The sequence below is a fragment of the Eublepharis macularius genome, chromosome 13 (genome assembly GCF_028583425.1).
Source record: "Eublepharis macularius isolate TG4126 chromosome 13, MPM_Emac_v1.0, whole genome shotgun sequence".
NCBI classification, from domain to species: Eukaryota; Metazoa; Chordata; class Lepidosauria; order Squamata; family Eublepharidae; genus Eublepharis; species Eublepharis macularius.
Genome location: NC_072802.1, coordinates 64,904,924 through 64,926,566, shown reverse-complemented (window position 1 = coordinate 64,926,566; position 21,643 = coordinate 64,904,924). Strand labels below are relative to the sequence as shown.

The following is a 21,643-nucleotide window of genomic DNA, read 5'->3' as shown; positions in this document are numbered from 1 at the left end:
TTCCTTCATTGCTTTTTAAACTAACAGCAGCCTTTGGCAGGTGGCATGAGATTGCTTACGCCTTTCCCATTTGACCGTATTTCAACTCACGATCCCTTGTCAAGCCGTTTTCCAACCTGCGAGTGCAGGGCTGCTCGAGGGAAGAGGACAAGTAATTTAGTGTGACCGTGTGTACCTATTCCCAAGTCTTAAACGCCCTAGTTTATTTTCAACCAACTAACCATTTCACATTTTAAGCCATAACTATCTAGAATGGAAGATGAGGGAAAATGAGACAGGAAAACTCCAGATAGAGGGATAGGGGCCATCCCACCCAATGGGACCAAACTGCGGCAATGCAATTTGCAAATAGTTCTTTGCGATGAGGACAACTATCCTGTATAGCCCAGCAAAGCAGAGGCCTTCAGCTCTGCCCCTCTTGCAGCAAACTCCTTAGTGAAGGAGGGGAGCGGTGCAGGATCGATCCCCTCTTCCTCTGGGCCGTAAATAGCCCATTTCTTTCATTCTAACCATAATAAGAGCCAATTCAAACATTCAGAAAAGACATGTGAGTACAGTCTTCAAGGGGCTGTGCCCCTTGAGAATGCAGGTATGGTATGAAGCCTGCAAGTTTCAATACTCCTACATGTTAAAAAAAAAATAAGTATCTCCGGTGAGTTGGCACAGAAGAAACGCGATTCTTTCGGAGACTTGTCCCTGAGGTGGAATGCTCACGACACCTGGCCCAGTAATTCTCTAAGTGGTGCAGAAAGTGGTACAAAAAGGCCACTCGTCACAAGAGGCACATGCTCCGTGACTCATCCGCTGGCCGGACTCGCTGCTCCTGCACAGCAGTTGATAAGATTGCTAAATCTTCTGTATTCAGTCTCCATAAAATCAAGCAGAAATGGTTTTGCTCCACTGTATCGAAATGAAGCTGAAGGGCTTTCTTCTAGAAAACCTTCCCCCCACCTCTACACCCATGGCTGTAGTTCCAAGTAACATGAAAGTACCAATCAGGCCAACTAACCAATAGAAGGGACCATCATTGGTCGAGGCCTTTGTGGTCCTGTGCTGCCATGAGAGATCCTTCGGACCGGGTGCTCCGTCCTCTCTGGCCGTCCAGAGGATGGGTTACCTAAAAGCTGAACAACCAAACAAACAACAAGGGAGAGGAGAGAAAGACAAATTTGAAAGTCACACAACAGCATGTCTCAGAAAGGGGAGAGGGGGAAAGGGGTGTGGAATTAACGGAAAATCATCAATCATTGTCAAAAGCATAAGGTCTAAAGGCAACTAAACTTGGTTTTTAACTGAAAGGTTAGCTGAAAACAGGACAGATGCCGGCTAAACCTGGAAAAGGAAACCAAAAATAAAAAAGAACGTTTGCTAGCCCGATGTGGTACGTACGTTGCAAACAACAGTTACACATTGGAACGGAAAAAAAGAGTTCAGACATTCTTTTGCCTTTGTCGTTGCCACTAAACATGCTGACGATCCCTTGGGTGCCTCCTTGAAGAGGAACATGCCATTCCCAAGAGCTGTGAAGAGTGGATTCGTCTGCATTGCCTAGGTTTACTTATTTCTCTCCAGCTAGACTGTGTTGCATTTGCAGCGTCGCCATCCATCTCCTGACATTTCTTCCCCCTAGGCTTGGTCTGTGGCCACCTATGGACTTTTTCAAAGTCATTAAGACTCACGGAAAAAGATCTGAAGGCCGCCTTTAATATTTTCCCCCAAGAACTGCATAGCTTGCATGCTTGGCTTGCTAGTTTGCTGGAAACGCCGCTATGTTATAAAGCTCTTCGGGGGACCTGCTTTTGTAACAACCAAGATTAAATGGAAATCTAATTTTCCATGGATGATTTTTTTAAAGCGGAAGAGAAAGAGAGAGAAGAAAGAATCAAATGAGGATAAAGGGCTGGCCCAGATAATGCAGAAGCAGTGGCCGAATCTACTATCGTCAAGGAAGATGAAATATTTCAGAGGCTTTGATTCCCTAAAATGGCACAGATTTAAAAGGTAAATAAACTACATAATATATTGGGGATCAGGGAGCTTTTGAAAGATAAGATAATGTGAAGGCCATGTAAAGCATAGCTGGCTGTCTTGTGAATTCAGTATGCAACTGCTCTAGTTGCCCATGGGATGGAGAGTTGGGGAACGGAGGAGGAATTCTCCTGCATGCAGAGATGCAGTTTGCAACTTCAAAGGCAAGAAGAGGTGGTTCTTTTAAAAAAAGAGAGAAAGAGAGTGAAGAAGGTGGTAAAGAAGTGAAGGCAAGGAGGACAATAGAAACACAACGAATCTTGTGACTCCAAAACCCTAGCTCACTGTCGCGACAGGACAGGAAAGGAGAAAGGAGTTTGCACTTGGTACTTGCCCAGAGATAAGGACTGAAGAGAAAGAGAATTCTTCCTTGAAAATCTGGGAGCGAGGGAAGCAAAAACAATATGACAAGATGGAATTTTTAAAGCAGACTTTAAACAAACAAAAAAGGGAGTGAATCAGGGAGAGGTCTTTAAAAATAAACCCAAATTGCAAATAAAATCTTACTGTTAGATTCAAATAAGCACATAAAAACCCCTCCAGCTCCAAATTCCCTCCCTCACATCCCAGCGGTAGGAAAATGATAGTTCAGCTAACCCTTAATTAAAATTTCGTTTCAGTTGTCCTTTTATTAAAAAGAAAAGAAAAGTAAGCCACTTTTTTTGGGGGGGGGGGTTAGTCTCCAGGGAAAAATCATTCTTGTAAAGCAAAATTAATCCCATTTTGGTATGGCACAAAATTAAAACAAACAAACTAAAAGCAGAAGTATTAAGAAGCCTGTGAAGCCACACAGATTAATTTTTTTAAAAAATTAAGTGTGAAGGAAAGAACAAGGAAAGGAAATGAAAAAATAGCAAACAGGTGCCAAGGATGGACTTTTAAGAAAGGAAACAAACAAACAAAAGAAGGATAAAAAGGAAGAAAGAAAAAGAGATTGATTTGGCAAGCAGATGTTAGAAGGAAGTTTTTAACTTCAACACACCAGGGGGTCTTCTGGATCTCTGTAGGATGATTTTGCAAGTGGCATGGAAGATGCCCTAATGTCATTCATTTTTAAGTGGCTCCTCCAGTCTCCCTGATAATCTTCCTCACGAGTCAAATTATTTGGTCTATTACACCTTTGAGGTTCGTACTTCCTCTCATAACCCAACTTGCCCTCTTCACTTCTGGATTCTAAAAAGGAAGGGGCAGGGTCTCCGAAGTCTTCTTCAACAGTACTCTGCCTCGTCAGCGTTCTCCGACGCGCAAGCAGAGGCCGTGGAGTCTTTCCGCACGAACAGCTCCTGCCATCAGCACAACAGCTGGGCGTGGCACTGGCAGGAACTGCACTGTAAGTGTTTCGGAAGTTAAAGCGGGACTCTTCTTCTTCGCTGCCGCAGTCCAGGCCACTGTCTGGACTTCTTGTTGAAGACCGGCTGTATTTGTAGCCTCTTTCCTCCGAGTCCTCCAAAATCCTTTGCTTTGCTGGGTGCCAGAAGTTGTGCTGTTGGTCTTGATTGTAGGATCTGGCAGATCTACTCTCTCTAGCTATTGTGCTTCGCATTTTGTGGGGCATCCCTAAACCCTGCTTGTGCAGAAGTTCAGAATGATCGCCATCCTCTTCTGCTACTTCAGGGATACTGAAAAGTTTTTTACTGTGGTGGATCTGCTGGGCAAAATCAGGCTGTTCCAAAAAAGCTGCTTCAGTGGTCCTATTCTTATAGCATTCCTTAAAGAATATGTGATTTAAAAGGAACAAAAGAACAGGCGAGGGGAACAAACAGTGTGTGATAAAATAAAAAAATAAAAAAATAAGAAGAGGGAAAGGGAGAGGAAAGAAAAAAAATAAAGACAGAATTAGTTTTAGAGCAATGGCGAACAGAAAGCATGCAGCTTTTACTCAGTGAGGAAGGATGTCATGCTTTGAATGGGAATCTGTGAAAATAAAAGACATGGTTAGGAAGTTGCTCCGTGTCGTACGCAGCGTAAGGATGTTGGTACAGCAGGCGGATATATTAATGCTTGGTCGAGAACCAAACCAAACCTACGCTCTGAAAACAAAGTGGAGAAAAGCCACACAGGAAGTTTTCTTGCCATGCAGGGAGGACATAACAATTGCCCAAACATTTGCTTTAACCTCCCCCACTTCCCCTCTCCCTCCTGTTGGCTCAGTATCAATCAAACCTGCCCGTGCTGAATCGCCTCTCCACTCGTCAACAGAAGTCAGAGAAAGAACAAGAAACCACCAGCACGTCATCATTGCAAGAAGAGTCAATACCATGCAATTTATGCTCCTTTGCTATGGATGGGGAAAGTGGAGAGGAAATACCCATGTTTCATTGGGCCATTACCATTTGCTGTTTAGGACTGAACTTGTCTAACCGTGATCACGCTTTGGAGGTCATCTTATGAACTGGTTGGTCAAACCTCCACCATGACACTTAGTTCATAACAAAATTCTCTCTCTCTCTCTCTCTCTCTCTCTCTCTCGGCACCTAAAGAACAGTACCAGAAAGCAGACTCAGCACCTTGGAGAGCTCCACAAGGACACAGGCCTTTGCTGATGTATCTTTCTGCTCCTTCGTTTTAAACAGCACCCACCTTTTCCAACTTGGCATTCATTGCAGGCCTGATGTAACGTCATTTCTGTTTTCCTTTCTTTCTTTTTTGGGTTTGCTAAGCCAGAAGCTGCTGCTGCATGGTGCATGGAAGTTTGGAAGGGGCGTGTGCTGGCCTTCTCTTAAGGAAAAAGTCCCCTCCAGCTCTGTGATTTTGTGTGATTGTACAGGAAGTTTATCTCTGGGCAGAAGGCCTGTTCTAAGCAGAAACATGGGCAGAAATTGTAAAAAAAATTACCAAGGGTCCAGAATTCAGAATTTCCTTGTGCAACATTTGGGCTCTTTTTCGATCCGTTTTTTAAAGAATAGAATGTATAAATCCCTGAAATGTTCATCTGAGACTTAGCATGAAAGATGCTGCCAGTCCGTGACAGATTCAAACACTGTAGGCCTCATTGGTTCAAAACGACTGAACCTGTCCTTCCGTATCCATCTCACAGTTACTTTTTACCTTAAGCGTGTTATGCGATGTCACACTAACTCTTCTCCTCCCGCCATCCTCCAGCTGCATCTCCGAGTACAGCTCTTCCTCGTCTTCTTCCATGATGTCAGACAGGTCGGAGCCCCGGCTGCTCTCGGTGTGATACTCCTCCCCGTGGCCATAGTGGGGCTATGAAGTGGGGGAGGGGGAGATAGGAAGGGGGAAAAGCATGATGGACTTTTAAAACTAAATTAAAGACAACCTCAAAAGTTGAACTGGGGAGTGATGGAAGCTCCCAGCCGCCTCGTTCCTATCAAGGCTGAAGGCTTTTACCAAACCCAGGCCACTCTAGCACATGATTCACAGTCCTGAAAATTTTGGATTTTGTTTTTAAAAAGAAAGCAGATTTCCTCTGTGTGGTGAAATCTTTCCAGTTTTTTCTCTTTGCGTGCTTAAAAATATGGCAGTATTTACCTGCTTTCCGAGTTCTGAGCCTTTTAAGAAATCGTCAACGGAAGCCCCTCTCCTTTTAATGCGTGGCGAATCGTAGCCATCTTCTTCTTCGTCAGAGTTTGCATAATGCATAGCGTTGCCCCTTTCGCTGAAAACGTTTCTCCTCTCCAGCTGGAGAATGGAAAACAGAACTCGGTGAGAGGCACCTCTCTCTTGGGACAGGATGGACAACTGGATCTGAGAACTCTGGGTGGGATCCAACCAGCTTTTTGTCTGGTGAAAAGGATCCCTTTGCCACCAACAAGGTTATGCTGGGTTTCATGGGGTACACATGGACCAAAGCTACGCAGGATGGGGACTATAGTAAGGAGGAGAACTGGGTGAGATTGAATGTAAAGGCTGGCTGGATCCCAGCTAACGTGTTTATGAAAGTTCTGAAGGGATACAGTTTCAGGTGGGCAACCGGGTTGGTCTGCAGTAGAAGAGCAAGATTTGAGTCCAGCAGTACTTTGAAAACCAACAAGATTTCCAGGGTGTAAGTTTTTGAGAGTCATAAGATACGAATAGGAACAGAGAACCCTGAGCCCTTATATCCCAATCAGAAAGTGGAATGAGGGCTTTTGAACTCAAGACATTTTCCCCCAGTGGTACTCAGTCATTCCTTTCATGGAACCAGCTGCAGGGAGAAGTAAAAATGTGCTTCTACATGGAAAAATGATGCTATATAGAACACATCTGGCAATGCCCATCCTCTTGAACAACAGACTCTATCTGCAAGTAAGGTTTGTTCAACAAGGATTACAGAGGGTGGGGTCAATGGTAGAAAATCCTGAGCAGAACACCCAAGGTCCAATCCATGGCATTCCCAGTTGCAGGCAGAAGGTATCAGGAAATATTCTTCCCTACCTAGAAGGTGATACCAGTGAAATTAGACTCTCTTGCAGGGAGTTCCAAGGACTGGACTTGAGATATTCTTGCATGCCGATCAGGATCTCCACCACTGAGCCATGGCCCTTCCACACAATAAAGTGTTCTGGGGAAGTCAAAAACCTCCTTCTTCACAGGGGACCCCAAATTTTCCATCCTATGGGCCTCTTTGAAATTCTAACATGGGCTGGGCGCAACTACAAAATGGCCACGAGAGGCAGAACCAACTCCGCAACGGGTGCCTTCATTGGCAGAGCCACACACACACACACACACACACACACACACACACACACACACAGGAAGCACAAGTGCAGGGGACCAGAGGAGTAATTTTTTAAAAATACACCAGAAAAGAGGAATGAGAGAGAGAGAATAAAACCAGCACTGTGGAGGCAGCTTCCACTGAAACAATGTTATTTTAACGTGCACAGCCCATCAGATCTCCAGTGGCTAATCCGAAGCCTTGTTGGGCAGTAGCCTACCTGGCCTCACCCACTTTCTAATTAAACTTGGCGGGCACTGGCAAAGGTGTTGGTGGGCACCACATTGGGGACCCCCTGCTTCAGTGTTTTGTGGTTTGTCCTAATCAAAAGATGTCACACTATTTTTTTTTTTAATATTTAACGGACTAACACTGCTACCTATTGCCTTTCCCATGGTAGGGCAAGTGAATTGGCTAAGGTTCCTACGGTTTACTAATTGGTTTCTGCAATACAATCCCATATCCATGAACAAGTTTGCAGCGTGATGATTCAGAACGGTGAGCGTACAGAAGCACTAACGTGGTAGATTTTCATCAGTGGTGTACAGCCAGGTGGGAAGGAAGGAAGAGAAGGAGGGAGGGGAGAAGAGTCACGCAATGGTGGGCAAGATATGCTTATTTTCAAGTAAGGCTTGCTCAACAAAGCCTGTGGAACAGTGGTGGAAAATCCCAGAGCCAATCCAGTTGCAGGTTCTCAAATAGCAGGTATTGGAAAAGCCCTTCCTCTACCTAAGAGCAGATACTAGTGAGATTAGACAACACTGAGCTAATTGGTGCAAAAGTCTGACTCAATATAAGTAACTTTACCTGCTAAGGAAAGGACTATAGCTGAGGGTATTGCTTGTATGCAGGCACATTCCTTGACCTCTCCAGTTCAAGTAATATCAGGTAACAGGTACTGGAAAAGATCTTTCTCTGACTGAAACCTTGGAGAGTTAATGATAATCATGGTAGGAAACAGTGAGCAATGATCTCACTCCAGAGAGACAAATTTGCTAGGTGAAGACCACTTCTCCCCGTAGCCGTACCTTTTTAACATTTTAATTTTTTTTTATATCGTCAGTGTGCAATTAATGAGCAATCACTTTGGTTGCAAAACAGACAAACAGTAATTATTTCCGGCCCAAGGAAAAGGAACAGAGAATTAAAGACTGATCATAACTAATTAATAACAAATTAAGCTGAGAAACAGAAGCTGCTTTCAAATAACAAAAAGGGGAGGAGAAATTGATAAAAGACAGCAAATCTGAGAAGTCTCCACAGTGATCGGGAAAGCCTTTGCTTTGCTCTGGAGGGCACTGCTGCGCCCCATTAACAGAGTGAGAAGTACGCCTGGGACAGAGTCAACGAGCGATGAATGTGCATCGGATGTGTTTTGCTTGTTAAGAAGAAGCGACTCTACTCACCCTGTTGCTCTCCGCAACTCGCTGAGCAGCTTCCCTTGCCATGGCCTTTGCAACGGTGTTAGGGATGGGCGTGCCTTGTGGCTGGGGGAGTATCCGATTTGGAGAAGGAGACCTCCTCCCCTGGAGAGGGCTGTGGAAATTGGGAGGCTCCAGCGTGTGCCCGTGGATGGGAGACGCCATACGGGTCTGCTCCCATGACTCATCCCTTTTTACATGCGGACACAGATGCTCGTCTTTGGTATCTGGGATGCCGGCACTTGATAATGGCTTAGATTTGGGGGCTGGCCGAGGGTGAGGGGTTGGAGGCACCAGAAGGTCGGGTGGAATGGCAGCGCTCAGTGAATCCATAGATTCTCCCTGGACAGAAAGTGTCCGAACAAAAACTTCCTTGGCTTCTAGGTTCCGGAGTCTCGTTAGCTCCACAACGGTGTTCTCTGCCATAGGAAATATGACTTCTGCCACCTAAACACACAGGTGTACAAAGAAACTTATCAGAAGGAGCCAAGTTCTTCAGGCACTCAAAACGGAGATTTAGAACGCAGTAATGGGGAGGGGTCTCAAAGCGGCACAGAACAAGACAAGCACCCCAATCAGCATAGGCTTGCCATTGCCCCCTGGTAGTAGCAACCCCCCAACTCAATTCCTTGCCCTCGATGATTTGAGGAGTGGGAGAAAAATTATAGGAGGAAATAGGGGGAAATGGCATTGATAACAACGCTCTAGGAATTTCCCCTAGTCTGTTTTCCATACAGATTAGGAGAAATTCCTACAGCATTGCCCAGAAGTAATTCTGCATCCTCCTGAATTCCTCCTCCCGCCCCCAAAAGCGACCAGCGTTTGCTGGGTGCAGGGTTGGGAACCCTAGATGAGCGTAACAATAATCTATTAAATCTGGCACAAAAATAGAGAATTATATGATGGCAAGGTGAGCTGTAGGGAGAAAATAAAACAAAGTAAGTTTTTGTGAGCTACTGTGCAAATGCTTGTGGGAAATGTGAGGGTTTTAGGAGTGTCTGCATGGAAAGCTTGCAAACATAGGGAGTTTGTCCATCACTCTGTTGAAACGTTCAGCTCCAATCCCCCCTTCTTGGGGAAACGTCTCAAACTTGACATGGAACTCTGGGCCACCTATTTGAATTTCAAATGGAAAAACTACGGCAGCTCTTATCTAAAATTTTGAGACTACCATTTTATCCCATCCAAATGTCTCTGCAATGAGGCAAGACCTGAGGGTACAGTGTTTGCATGAAAAATCTCAGAAAGGCAAAAAAAATAAGAGACTAACCCATATATGAGGAGGCAGGTACGCCAGCCAAAATTATTGTAGGGTTATATGTAAGATTACACTAGAGCTTAAAATACGTCCTGACATCTTGTCTGTTCACGGGAATGGACCGAAGCCCGACTTACCGGGCTGAGGCGTTGCGGCCGGCGGCGCGGTGGGGAAGGAACGGCAGCTGGTGCCCGGCTTCCTCTTCCCGGCAGGCTCGGTTGGGCGGCCAATCGGTTTGAATCCTGGCCGCCCAATCAGAGCTGCCGGGGGGGGGCGGCTGCTGGGGGGGCGGGGCCAACCGCCGGACCTGGAGGGAGAGGTTTTCCCTCTGGTCCGGTGGCTTGGTACTTAAGCCCGCTCGGCCCCGCCGCCCGGCAGTCTGCGCCGGGACGCGAACCCCACCCTCCACTCCCTGTTTTGCTGTTTTCTCTTGTCACAACTTTTGCGGGTAGCATTGGATCGGATCTCTATCTGGGGACCAGGGCCACGGCTTTGGTACCCTGTTCAGGGGATTCCCATATGGAATCTTGGGAGTGAGGTGAGGGGCAGACCCATCCGGGGGGTCGCCAAGGTGCCCACTCCCAGGTGGCAGGGGAATCAGGCAGGGGTTCACACCCAGCTGATCCCCCGTTAATGTCACTCCTCGGTGCCCCCCCCTTCAGCGGGGGTCCTGTAGGGGGGGGAGGGTTCTATGGCTGGCAGGCGGGCCAGCCTTTGCTCGGGATCCGATCCATATGCTGGCCAATGCTCCTTTGTTTGTTTTCTGTTCTCAATAAAGTTGTGGCCTGTTTTACTCCACCCCTTGCATGGATCTGAGTTCTTTAGCGCGCCGTCCTCCCCGCCGGGCCTCAGCATAGGCTGCAACTCTAGCACGTTGATATAAATCAGCAGAATCAAACCTTTCATGGACTGTTCCGTCTGAGGCTGCCTGTATGAACGCTCCTCCATACAAATAAACTCCCTGCATTCAGAAAACTAGCTTGGGTAAAAACTAATCCTTCTCCTTGACAAGCTAGTTTTCCATTTATAGGGAAAGTGGTTTTTATGTGTGTGTAGCATGTGAGGGCCAGGAAAAAAAAAACACTTTACTGCTCAGTGCTGCCAATTCAATTGACTGCTGCCGTCTCTTGTGAGAGAAGACAATGTGATTCAATGGTTGTTGTGGGTTTTCCGGGCTGTATTGCCATGGTCTTGGCATTGTAGTTCCTGACGTTTCGCCAGCAGCTGTGGCTGGCATCTTCAGAGGTGTAGCACCAAAAGACAGAGATCTCTCAGTGTCACAGGTGTCACAGGAACTACAATGCCAAGACCACAGCAATACAGCCCAGAAAACCCACAACAACCATCGTTCTCCAGCCGTGAAAGCCTTTGACAATACAACAATGTGATTCCTCAATAACAACAACAATAATAACAGATTTATATACTGCCCTGCAGGATGACTTAACACCCACTCAGAGCAGTTTACAAAGTGTGTTATTATTATTATCCTCCCAACAATCACCCTGTGAAGTGGGTGGGGCTGAGAGAGCTCTGAGAGAGCTGTGACTGACCCAAGGTCACCCAGCTGGCTTCAAGTGGAGGAGTGGGGAATCAAACCCGGCTCTCCAGATTAGAGTCCTGCCGCTCTTAACCACTACACTAAACTGTCTCTCACTGCATAGTCACTGTATAGATATAGACAAAAGCTGTCCTAAGCGGATCCTTCACTCAAAGAGTATTTCATTTGTGGAATTCACTGCTACAGTATATGGTGAGGGCTGTTACTTTAATTTGCTTTAAAGGGGGGATTGGATACCTTAATGAAGAGTGGCTGATATCCATGATGGCTAAATGGAACGTCCATGTTCAATAATTTTCTGAATATCTGTGCTGGGGAAGGGGCAAAAATATGGAAGTCTTGTACTTCTATGCCCTGCTTTGTAGGTACTTCTAGGGGCATTTGGTTGGCTACTGTGAGAAACACGATGCTGAATTAGATGAATCAGGTTGGCCCTGGTTAGTACTCAGATGGGAGGCCACCAAGGAAGTCCAGGGTCTCTGTGCAGAGGCAGGCAATGGCAAACCACCTCTGTTTGTCCCTTGCCTTGAAAGCTCCAGCAGGGGCTGCCATAAGTCAGCTGTGATTTGACGGCACTTTACGTACACATAGGAAAATGATGAAGAGCTCAGAATTTGGGTATGTTCCAGATTACGTAACAGAATGACACAATCACAAAAATAGATCTATTGACCCCCTCCCTTAACAAAAATAAAATCCTACCTACCCTTTGACCTTTTGCATAAACACCATAACCAGTAACATTGGCTGCATTGGAGGTCCCAGTTGCTGTAAGAGTCGGTGGCTTCCAAGAAACCAATATAGTTCCCGGTGTCGGCCCAGCCTGAATTCTAACATCTTGAGGGGGAGCTGGAGGACCTGGAACAAAAAACAAGCTTGTTAAAACTTGGGGTGTTCCATATGCCCTGTGAACAGGGCTGCCCGTTCCTCCACTATGGTGGGGGATCCCCTGCCCCAGCCCCCGCCAGCTGCCACCCCTTACCACTGCTTACCCGGCTGGTGGAAGAAAGGCACCGGGAAATGGGTGTGGCAACCCTGAGACATATCTGTGAAGTGCATGCACACAACCACCTGCCTTGCTGGAAAATGATGTCATTTCTGGTGTGATGGGAAAGTGATGGATTTTGCCAGGGGCTGATTCTTTAAAAATTGACCCAATTTTGTCCTGATTTTTGGAGAACTGGCATTTGGTACAACCCATTGTGTCAGTGTTGTGCTGGAAATGACGTTATTTTCCAGCAATACGGGTTGGTAGGCATATGCAAAGCACACACATGGGGTGCAAGTACAACGCACACACACAGCTCCCCAGTTTCCCCTGTGGGCGACCTGGCAACACTGCCTGTAAATGGAAACCTCCACCAATAAGATTAAGATGCCAGCAGAAAGAAGGGCCTTCTCTACAGTGACCCCAAGATTGCAGTACAAGAGTTCAGAGGAGTCTTCCCTTCTCTCATTAATATTTCTTTAATTCTTTTTTAAAAAATACAATGTACTTTACTAACCTTTTAAAACTCAGTCACAATTTCTTACTGAACAGTTACTTTATGAGTCAGTGCTATGCTGAGTTACTTTTAAATAAAATAAAATGCTCAAATGCTATTGCGAGGCCTGTCTTTTTAAGGAAATCATCTTGAGGACTAAACTGGGATTTATGCTTGTTGCTTTCTCCAGAGTTTCAAATTTTAGACCCGAGTCAAAAATTAACAAAATCAAAATCAACTGCTCATCCTACAGTTTTGGGGCCACTACAGTGAAGGCCCTACTTATTTCTGTTGGCATCTTAATAATGTTCCTAGGTGATGATAATTTGAGGAGGCCTACCTGTCAAGGTTATTGGCAACGGGTTCAATTCATTGGCACATTTCAAGTCAACACTTGACTTCCTTCATTGATATTTGTATTTCAGAACCTCCAAAATCAGAACCAGACTCATTTAATGGTTGTTGTGGGTTTTCCGGGCTGTATAGCCGTGGTCTTGGCATTGTAGTTCCTGACGTTTCGCCAGCAGCTGTGACTGGCATCTTCAGAGGTGTAGCACCAAAAGACAGAGATCTCTCAGTGTCACAGAGGTGCTACACCTCTGAAGATGCCAGCCACAGCTGCTGGCGAAACGTCAGGAACTACAATGCCAAGACCACGGCTATACAGCCCGGAAAATCCACAACAACCATTGTTCTCTGGCCGTGAAAGCCTTCGACAATACATAGACGCATTTAATGTTTGAGAGGTTGTTTTCCAATTAATTAAGTTATATAAAATCTGTGCAATGCAATCCTATGTAGAGATATTCCAGTCTAAACCAGTTGAAATCAATGGGATTAGATTAAAAGTAACTCTGCATAGGATTTCACTGAATGTGATTGCAACTCTATTGCAGATCTGGTCCTGTCATACATTTGAATGCTATGGCTTGGATCCAGCGATGTGCACGCGGAAATATAAAGAGCACAGTTCCATTTGTGCAAGATCTTGTGCAATACCTAGCATCCCCCCGCCCCCCCGGAATCTTATAGTGGTCCAAAATTGCTTACACAATGCCTTGTACAAGCAGAAAAGCAATTTGGAATATGCAATATTTAACTTAGAGCGAAGGGCTAACATACGTTTTTTCCACATTTCCACTTACGCAAGGAACTTGTGGAAATATTCTGGAGCATTCAAGCCTATGGCTGCACATCAAAGGATGACAAACAGGGACTTGATGACAAGTGGAGACCCACAACAAAATTGCAGACTGTGGCGGTCCCTGGGGACAGCCGTGTTAATGGTGGGAGGTAGGGAACTTTGGAGGGGGGGGTGAATGCCATCCCCCTTGCCTTACCCTCCCCTGTCCTTTCCTTTTAGTCTTTCCTGCCCCCTCCCAAGCACCCTTTCTTGTTCCTATTCTTAACCACCCTTCCTTTTTACTCTTTGCCTCCCCTTCCTGACCACCTTTCTTTTCCTTACTTTCCTTCCGGCAGAGGGAAGATCCAGAGCCACGGCAAGGTAGCTATGGCAGGCCAGGTGGTGGTGAGGCCGGGGGGAGGTGAAGTGCGTTTCCAGTCTCCAAACGCTGCAGGGGTGCAGCTACAACAGTGCAGGAGGGAGGCAGTTACAGCTTCACTTCCCATTCCCAGCTTTGGTGCCTCAGCATCAGCAATTCTGCTGGCAGGGCACTCTACAGTTTCACAGTGGCAGCAGTGACATTTCCGGCCATCTGGGCACCCCACAGGTTCTCCAGTGTGGCCCCAGTGACTCTTCCATTTCTTACAATCTATTTCTTACAGCACCGTGGTAGGGAAAGATTCAGCTCATGGGCTGACAAATTTGGCCATCCTTGCTCTAAGGCAGCCCTTCCTTTCCTTTAAGCACCTTGCTATGCGCACAACCCAGGCTTTTTTTCTGGGAAAAGAGGTGGTGGAACTCAGGACCGCACAGTGATGCCACTTTGGGTCAGCTGGAACAAGGGGGGAGTTTTTTAAAGTTTAAATCGCCCTCTTGAAAATGGTCACATGGCTGGTGGCCCCACCCCGATCTCCAGCAAAGATCTCCAGAGCAAAGTTTAGATTGCCCCCTCTGCGCTGCTGGAGTGGCGCGGAGGGCAATCTAAACTCCCCTCTGTCTGGAGATCAGGGGGCGGGGCCACTGGCAATGTGACCATTTTCAAGAGGTGCCAGAACTCCGTTCCACCGTGTTCCAGCTGAAAAAAAGCCCTGCTCACAAGAGTAGATAAAAGGAGGCTTTTTAAATCAGAAAGTGTCCAGAAAACAAGTTCCCATTATTTCAATGTAACCTTTTATGCTAAAAAGTAAAAACCTTCCCCCACCCCCAAATTCTTTGATGAGGCTGTATTCACATGCCAGCTAAAGTTAATAGGTTCTAATTAGCTTTGTTTGTTGATCTAATTGAGGATCTGTGACTCCTTCATGATTTTAATGACATTTGCAAGCTACCTTGGATAGCTTGGAAAAGCAAGGCAGTGACGTGAAGTCAATGACTTGTAAGCTACAGGGACATTAGATGGCTCACGGGACCCCTTAACAACAAACTTCCATCTTTCCTTTTTCCAGTCCCACAAGGCTGATGTGGAAGGAAAGAACAAAGTGCCAAGAAGTCATTCAAGAATGTAAGAACCTGCTGCGACCAAGCATGGGCCAAAGCTTGCAAATTGCCCTCTGGAACATTTGAGCACGCACTTCCTCATTCCAAAATTTCAAAGCTATTCTGGTAGGAACAATTAGAAGCGGAGGAGGGAAAGCTGGGAAGCTTGCCAGACTCCCTGGATCTCAGAATTTCCTTCAAATAATGTGAGAGGCAAAACCTCGCCACTGCAATTTAAAAGGCCCACAGTAAAGAAGCAGGGACATAACAGTGCTGAGGCGGAGGCTCAGCCTGTTTGCAACTTGCTGTCCTGCGTCTTGTTCCATCCATAAGTACAGCCTTCAGTTGCTTTAGAGTCATACAGGGAAAACCTGTTTAACCCTTCCTCCTCCATTTGTTCTGGCTACTTGAAACAGGGCTTTGGTTACTTTAAAGGAGGAAAGGTAATAGTAAAAGTAGTCCCCCGTGCAAGCATCGAGTCATTACTGACCCATGGGGGGATGTCGCATCACGATGTTTTCTTGGCAGACTTCTGTTACTGGTTAGTTTTCCATTGCCTTCCCCACTCAGATGTGCATTTAAAACCAGGCTTCCCCAACCCTTTTAAAATGCTAATAACAAAGCAAGCAGCCCAACTGTGCAACCAAATGGAGTATTATGTGTCTCAAGGTAACAAGAATCACAATCTACATGTGACCTTTGCCACTGTTTCATGAAGAACTGTGCTATAGTCGAGATTCAAGTCATTTCCCATTCCATTGGATTTCAATCAAGAAGCTTTTGTCAGTTTGGTTTACATATCATACAGCTTTCAAGTTGTTTTCTCCAGCTCACCAACTATCTAGGGTGGTAGACCATGAAAGGAATTTGAATGGCACGTTAATAACAACAACAATGACATTTGATTTATATACCGCCCTTCAGGACAATGTAATGCCCACTCAGAGTGGTTTACAAAATGTGTTATTATTATCCCCATAATAATCACCCTGTGAGGTGGGTGGGGCTGAGAGAGCTTCAAGAGAGCTGTGACAAGCCCAAGGTCACCCAGCTGGCTTCAAGTGGAGGAGTGGAGAATCAAACCCACCTCTCCAGATTAGAGTCCTGCCACGCTTAACCCCTACACTAAACTGGCTCATTGCCTATACAATGCCCTGCAGAAGCACAAAAGCAATTTGGAAATACAATGTTTAACTTAGCGCGAAGGGCTATTGATCTTCAAGAGGGACCCCCAGTTACCATCTTGTTTGTTGCAAACTTGCATTTGAGTAGATACGGGAGGTATCTTTCGACTTGAATGCCCAGTATAAATTTAGATTTCCAAAGGGTTTGCTTACCAGCCAGTATTTTACTGCTCTGACTAACACACCCTCAGGAAACCAGTACCAGGGCCTGAGAAGCCACTTTGCCAGACTCCCCTTACATGAACTGCCATATTCCATTCTGCCTTGCCCCTCATCTGCCAATCTCAATCTATCACTAGCCTACCAGGTTCTGCCCAGTCTCTAATCAATAACACAGCAGGGTCGGCCCCTTGTCCTCCTGCTCTGGCGTCACCATTCAGCCCTAATCCAGTAGACCAATATTTGGCAACTCTGTCCAGGTTCCACTGGAGAAATGTCCAAATTCATCAAACACATCTGCAAGAGCTGGCTGCCCCATTCATTCATTGAAAAAGACAACGGCAGAGCAGAGCAACGGTGTATGTGTACTTTCTCCAAAGGAACCAACAGGGAAGATGCTGTGATGTAGATTGGAGGATCTCACGGTTTGGTGTACTTGTTCTCAAAAGAGTTAAATAGGATCAGAAAGCAAAGCAATTAACAGTGCATTTCTACAAATTAGGGACTTGTGAGCAATCATGTGGGGAGGGAAGGCAGCATGGTATAGCCAAATCTTGTCAGATCTTGGAAATTAAGCAGGGTCAGTACTTGGATGGGTGACCACCAAGGGACAACCACCTCTGCTTCTTATTCGACTTGAAAGCCCCTTGTAGAGATCACCACAAGTCGATTCTGACTTGATGGCCCATAGGCACACATGCAAGCAATCAGGCAGATGGGGAGAGAGAAATGACTGGGAAATCTCCTGGCCAAAATATCTCCTTCTAGAAAAAGGGACTGTGCAAGTTAACTTCTGCATCTTCATTTGTTCTCCCCCAAACTGAGTCTCAACTGCTCTCAACTTCCCGAGGGTAATATGCATACCCAGTCTTCGTCACGCCGTTTTTGTGGAGGGGCGGGGGCTGTCCTTCTTTTAAAAAAATTATAGAGCAATATTTTTAAAATGCAGAGGGAGTCCCTCAAGTATGCAGAACCTTTGGCCTTGTGGATTCCGTTGTGATAGGCACCTCAACCTGAAGTCTGTTATTAGAGGGAAACGTAGAATTGAAGTATCTTGTGACACCTTAAAGACTAAGAAATAGATTGTATGACATCAAAAAGTAAATTATTTCACAAAAATAAATAAGTTAATTAAATAAAGATTCCTGCTTGTTTCAATGCAACAGAGTCGCTACGCTCTGGAATATCCCTTCATATCCAGGGCTTTTTTTCAGGGGGAACGTGGGGGAACAGAGTTCTGGAACCTCTTGAAAACGGTCACATGGCCGGTGGCCCCGCCCCCTGATCTGCAGACAGAGGGGAGTTGAGATTGCTCTCCGCACTGCTCAGTGGGGAGGGGGAGCAATCTAAACTGCCCCCTGTCTGGAGATCAGGGGGCGGGGCCACCAGCCATGTGACCATTTTCTCTGAGGGCAACCCACTGAGTTCCACCACCTCTTTTCCCAGAAAAAAAGCCCTGTTCATATCTATATATGCAAAACATGCCACAGTTTTGCTTGACAGTGACCTTTTTCCTGCTAGGGGTCTAACATTAATTTATTATTTATTCATTTAAAACCTGTGATTCCTCCATGGGGCCCCCAGTGGCATAGATAATATTCCCAAAAGGCCCCCTCAACCAGGCACTGACTAGACCAGACCAACTTAGCTTCATCAAAGCTGCAAGATCTTCAATACCATTCCTCGAGCCGTGGGGAAAATGTGGACTCATTCCAAAACCTTGATTCTACGCAGCAAAAAAATAACTGAGTTTAAAAAAAAAACCATTTGAAGGGCCTGAAAATGTGTTATCGTGATAGCATGCTTGCTACCTCTCTAATTAAAACCGATTTGCTATAAATAACCCTGTGCGGGATGGAAACCTGACCTCAAAATATCTCTTCCTTTATTGAGGCTCATGAATGTTTCATGAGTTCTGTGTCACATGTTTGGCAACATCCTGGTTAAATCGAAGAAGCTAAAAAGGCTTTCGGAGAGAAAGGATCACCCTTTCCAGCTACCCCCACCCCCAAACTCCGTTCCTCTAACTGGGACAACTCCCGACAACGTCACTTCTTCACGGCCAGACCAATTCAACCAGTTAAGAAGCGGGGTGGGGGGATAAGCACATTTTGGAGTTGATGGTATGCACATTTCTAGTTGGTCAATATACATCAAGGATGCTGTGCTCATTATATCCTTAGGAAGAAAGGGAAGAAAGAAATGTTCCAGGGCCCCACTCATAGAGCCAAGCTACAAGAGACGCCTTACACAGGTTGGACACTTGTCAGCTTCCCTCAAGTTTTGATGGGAAATGTAGGCATCCTGGTTTTACAGCTTGGTTCTCCATTACAGCTGCAAGACCAGGATGCCTACATTTCCCATCAGAACTTGAGGGAAGCTGTCAAGTGTCCAACCTGTGTCAGGCGTCACTTGTAGCTTGGCTCTTAGCTTCAGTTTGAGAAGGAATGGCCCGTAAACAAAAGCAGCCATGCGGTCACACCTGATGAATGGGCTCTATCTGTGTTAAAGGACACTGCACAGCAGGGCCAGCGCCAGCGTACCCTGAGATGGGGCAGCTGTAAGAGCCCAGGTTTTCTGGCAGGGCTCACTGATGCTGACTCCTACTCAATAGCTACGCGCCACCACCCATGCTCCCAAATGCATGCACTGTCCAGTGCCATTGGGGAACGCGCTGCAGGCAGCTGAGAGCACGGATGGTTGGAGGGCTCATGAGCAGGCAGGGGAAGGACACACAGACAGGTGGGAGGTGTGCAAGTGGGTGGGAAAGAAGAATGATGGGGGGGGGAGGGAATGGCTGTGGGCAGGAAAGGTACTGGTAGGTGAGCAAGATTTGAGTCCGGTGGCACCTTAGAGACCAACAAGATTTTCAGAGCGCAAGCTTCCAAGAGTCAGAGCAAGCTTCTTCAGACACCTACTGATGCCCCGTTGGCAACCCCTGAACTAGTCCCTTATGAAACAGGAAGTGTTCGACTTCTGGCTCATGTGCAAGGGGAGCACATGAACTCAATGCACAAAGTTGTAATGACAAACTGTGATTTAAGGTTGCAGCTTTGTTTCTGGATTGCCCATTTCTCATTCAAAACCTCACAGTGAAATCCTAAACAGATTTCGATGGGTTTAGACTGGAGTAACTCTGTTTAGGATTTCACCATTAAAAACCTTGCTGGTTCTTTAAAAGCCTTCTGCCTGCCTCGGATTTTCATTCATCACATCACATATGCCTCTCCACTATTATATTCTTAGTACCGGCTTCTCCTGGCTTTTCGTAATCATTTCATTAGTACTAGCTTCTCTTTCAAAAGTCTGCAGAAGAAATGGGCTCTGCTGAGCAAAAGATTACTGCACAATAAATTTGTTAATCTTTTCAGTGCTGCAAGACTCCATTTTCATAGGGCTGCTACAAACTAACATAGTTTACTCCCCTAGAATTTGTGAGATGCTTCATAAAACATAAACATTATTTAGCCAGAACAGTCATTCTTGGTTGTCAAGATGGAGCCCAGGGGCCATTATTATCAATTAAAAGGAGCTGAAGATAGAAATGCTAGCTAGTTTATTAGGATTCCAGGTGTCAGAACGACAACTGCTCTGATATGTTAACAATACAATTGTATGGTGGTGTTCATATTTAGAGCATAGTTGCTTGTCATCAGGTAAATCACTGTACTTTGGTCACATCATGAGAAGACAAGATTCTCTGGAAAGGTCAATAATGCTAGGAAAAGTGGAAGGTAGTAGGAAAAGAGGAAGACGTAAAATGCGATGTCTTGACTCAATAAAAGAAGCCATGTCCTCTAGTCTGCAGGATCTGAGCAAGTCTGTTAACAATAGGACATTATGGAGAGCTTTCATTCATAGGGTCGCCGTAGGTCAGATGCGACTTGACAGCACATAACACACACACACAAATGATCAACAATATAGTAATGGTAAAATGAAAAACCAACCTGCGGGCAATGTCGAAAATTCAACAAAGGCTTCTTTTTTTTCCCGCTGCTCCAGAGGGAGTTGCCAGGGCATTTGGTGAGGCTTGGCCAATACCTTCACCTTGTAGGGCATGTTGGGCTTCAGGTTAAAAAACTGGTACTTGTATCTGGCAGCCTTGACAATGTCAAACTCTTCTTCGTTGAGAAAGATCACATGACTGTAATTGCTGTTCGTTGGGAGCCACGAGAGCTCGGCAGAAATCTGGGTTATGTTGTCCACCTTAAGGTGAGAGGGAGCCACGATGACATCCTTCCCAACTAACAAAGTGCACTGCAGCTCATCGGAGTTACCCCGGCTCGTTATGCTTTGAATCGATATTCGATACGTGCAAGCAGCAATGTTGAGTTTTTCTATGAGAGCTTTAGTTCTGCTCCCCAAAGATATGTTCATCCGTATCTCTTTGTCTACCAGAACGTTGTAGCTATGAATGGTTCCCCATCCAGGTGGCACAACAGGAGGCTCCCAGCCCACAATAACACTTTTGGCTAGTTGTTTGATAAGGGTAATTTTTCTAGGATAAGGCACAATGTCTTCTCCGATATCATCAATGTTCACATCCAGAGTCCCTGCACCGTTATTGACGACGCTGGATTCTAAGTGGCTCGGCGGGTTGATCTCTAAAAGGCCGTCGCCTTCCAACGTGTGACCAGTTTGGTTAATATAATTCTGGTCTTGCTCGCTGCCCAACCCACTCGACAAACGGGATTCATTGTCTTGAACAAAATCCACAAAGTTGGAAGGGACCAGACCTCTCTGTCCATCTAGAAGTTCACCTAGGTGGGAAGGATACCGGATGAGTGGCAGATTGCACCAGCGGTCAAAGTTGAACCGTATTCTACAAACACAGGGAGGAGTGAGGATTTCCATCTAACTATTAGAAGCATACACATTTTAAAATGGGCATGGAGAAATGTAACCAATGTCATGCCAGCCTCCTGTATAGTCACGTCATCTAGAGCAGGCTGCCCCAGAACATAAAAAAGAGGGAGGCTAAAGGCACCCCTACTTGCTTTTAGACCCAGAGAACAGATGCCAAAAGGCCAAGGAAAGATGCAGCTTAAATGGACTCAGAGGAAATCAATTGCCAAAATCTGTTCAAGTGTAAAGCAAGGCACCCTTTTGCAAGCAAGTTTACCCCGAAAGCAAACAATCCTAACTTGCTAAGACCGTTCTGATATGTAGCAAAGACACTTGCTCCCTGCCATGCCGGTTTTCTAGCTGCATGGATTTTTAAAAGCAAATGAACATCCGAAGTAAATATCCACCCTCCGTAGTCTGAAGTAGCGGAGCCCATTC

At 45.9% G+C, this 21,643-nt stretch overlaps 1 protein-coding gene across 1 annotated transcript in view; it reads right to left on the bottom strand.

Moving 5' to 3' along the window:
- RIMBP2 (RIMS binding protein 2) overlaps nucleotides 1-21,643 on the bottom strand; it is a 112,551-nt gene that overhangs the window by 27,927 nt on the left and 62,981 nt on the right. The window contains exons 9-15 of the mRNA XM_054996523.1: nucleotides 20,308-21,120; nucleotides 11,638-11,789; nucleotides 8,098-8,559; nucleotides 5,521-5,670; nucleotides 5,077-5,235; nucleotides 3,011-3,736; nucleotides 1,010-1,124 (exon numbers count right to left, since the gene is read on the bottom strand). Of these exons, the coding sequence (XP_054852498.1) occupies nucleotides 1,010-1,124; nucleotides 3,011-3,736; nucleotides 5,077-5,235; nucleotides 5,521-5,670; nucleotides 8,098-8,559; nucleotides 11,638-11,789; nucleotides 20,308-21,120 (2,577 nt within the window). The remainder of the gene's footprint in view (nucleotides 1-1,009; nucleotides 1,125-3,010; nucleotides 3,737-5,076; nucleotides 5,236-5,520; nucleotides 5,671-8,097; nucleotides 8,560-11,637; nucleotides 11,790-20,307; nucleotides 21,121-21,643) is intronic.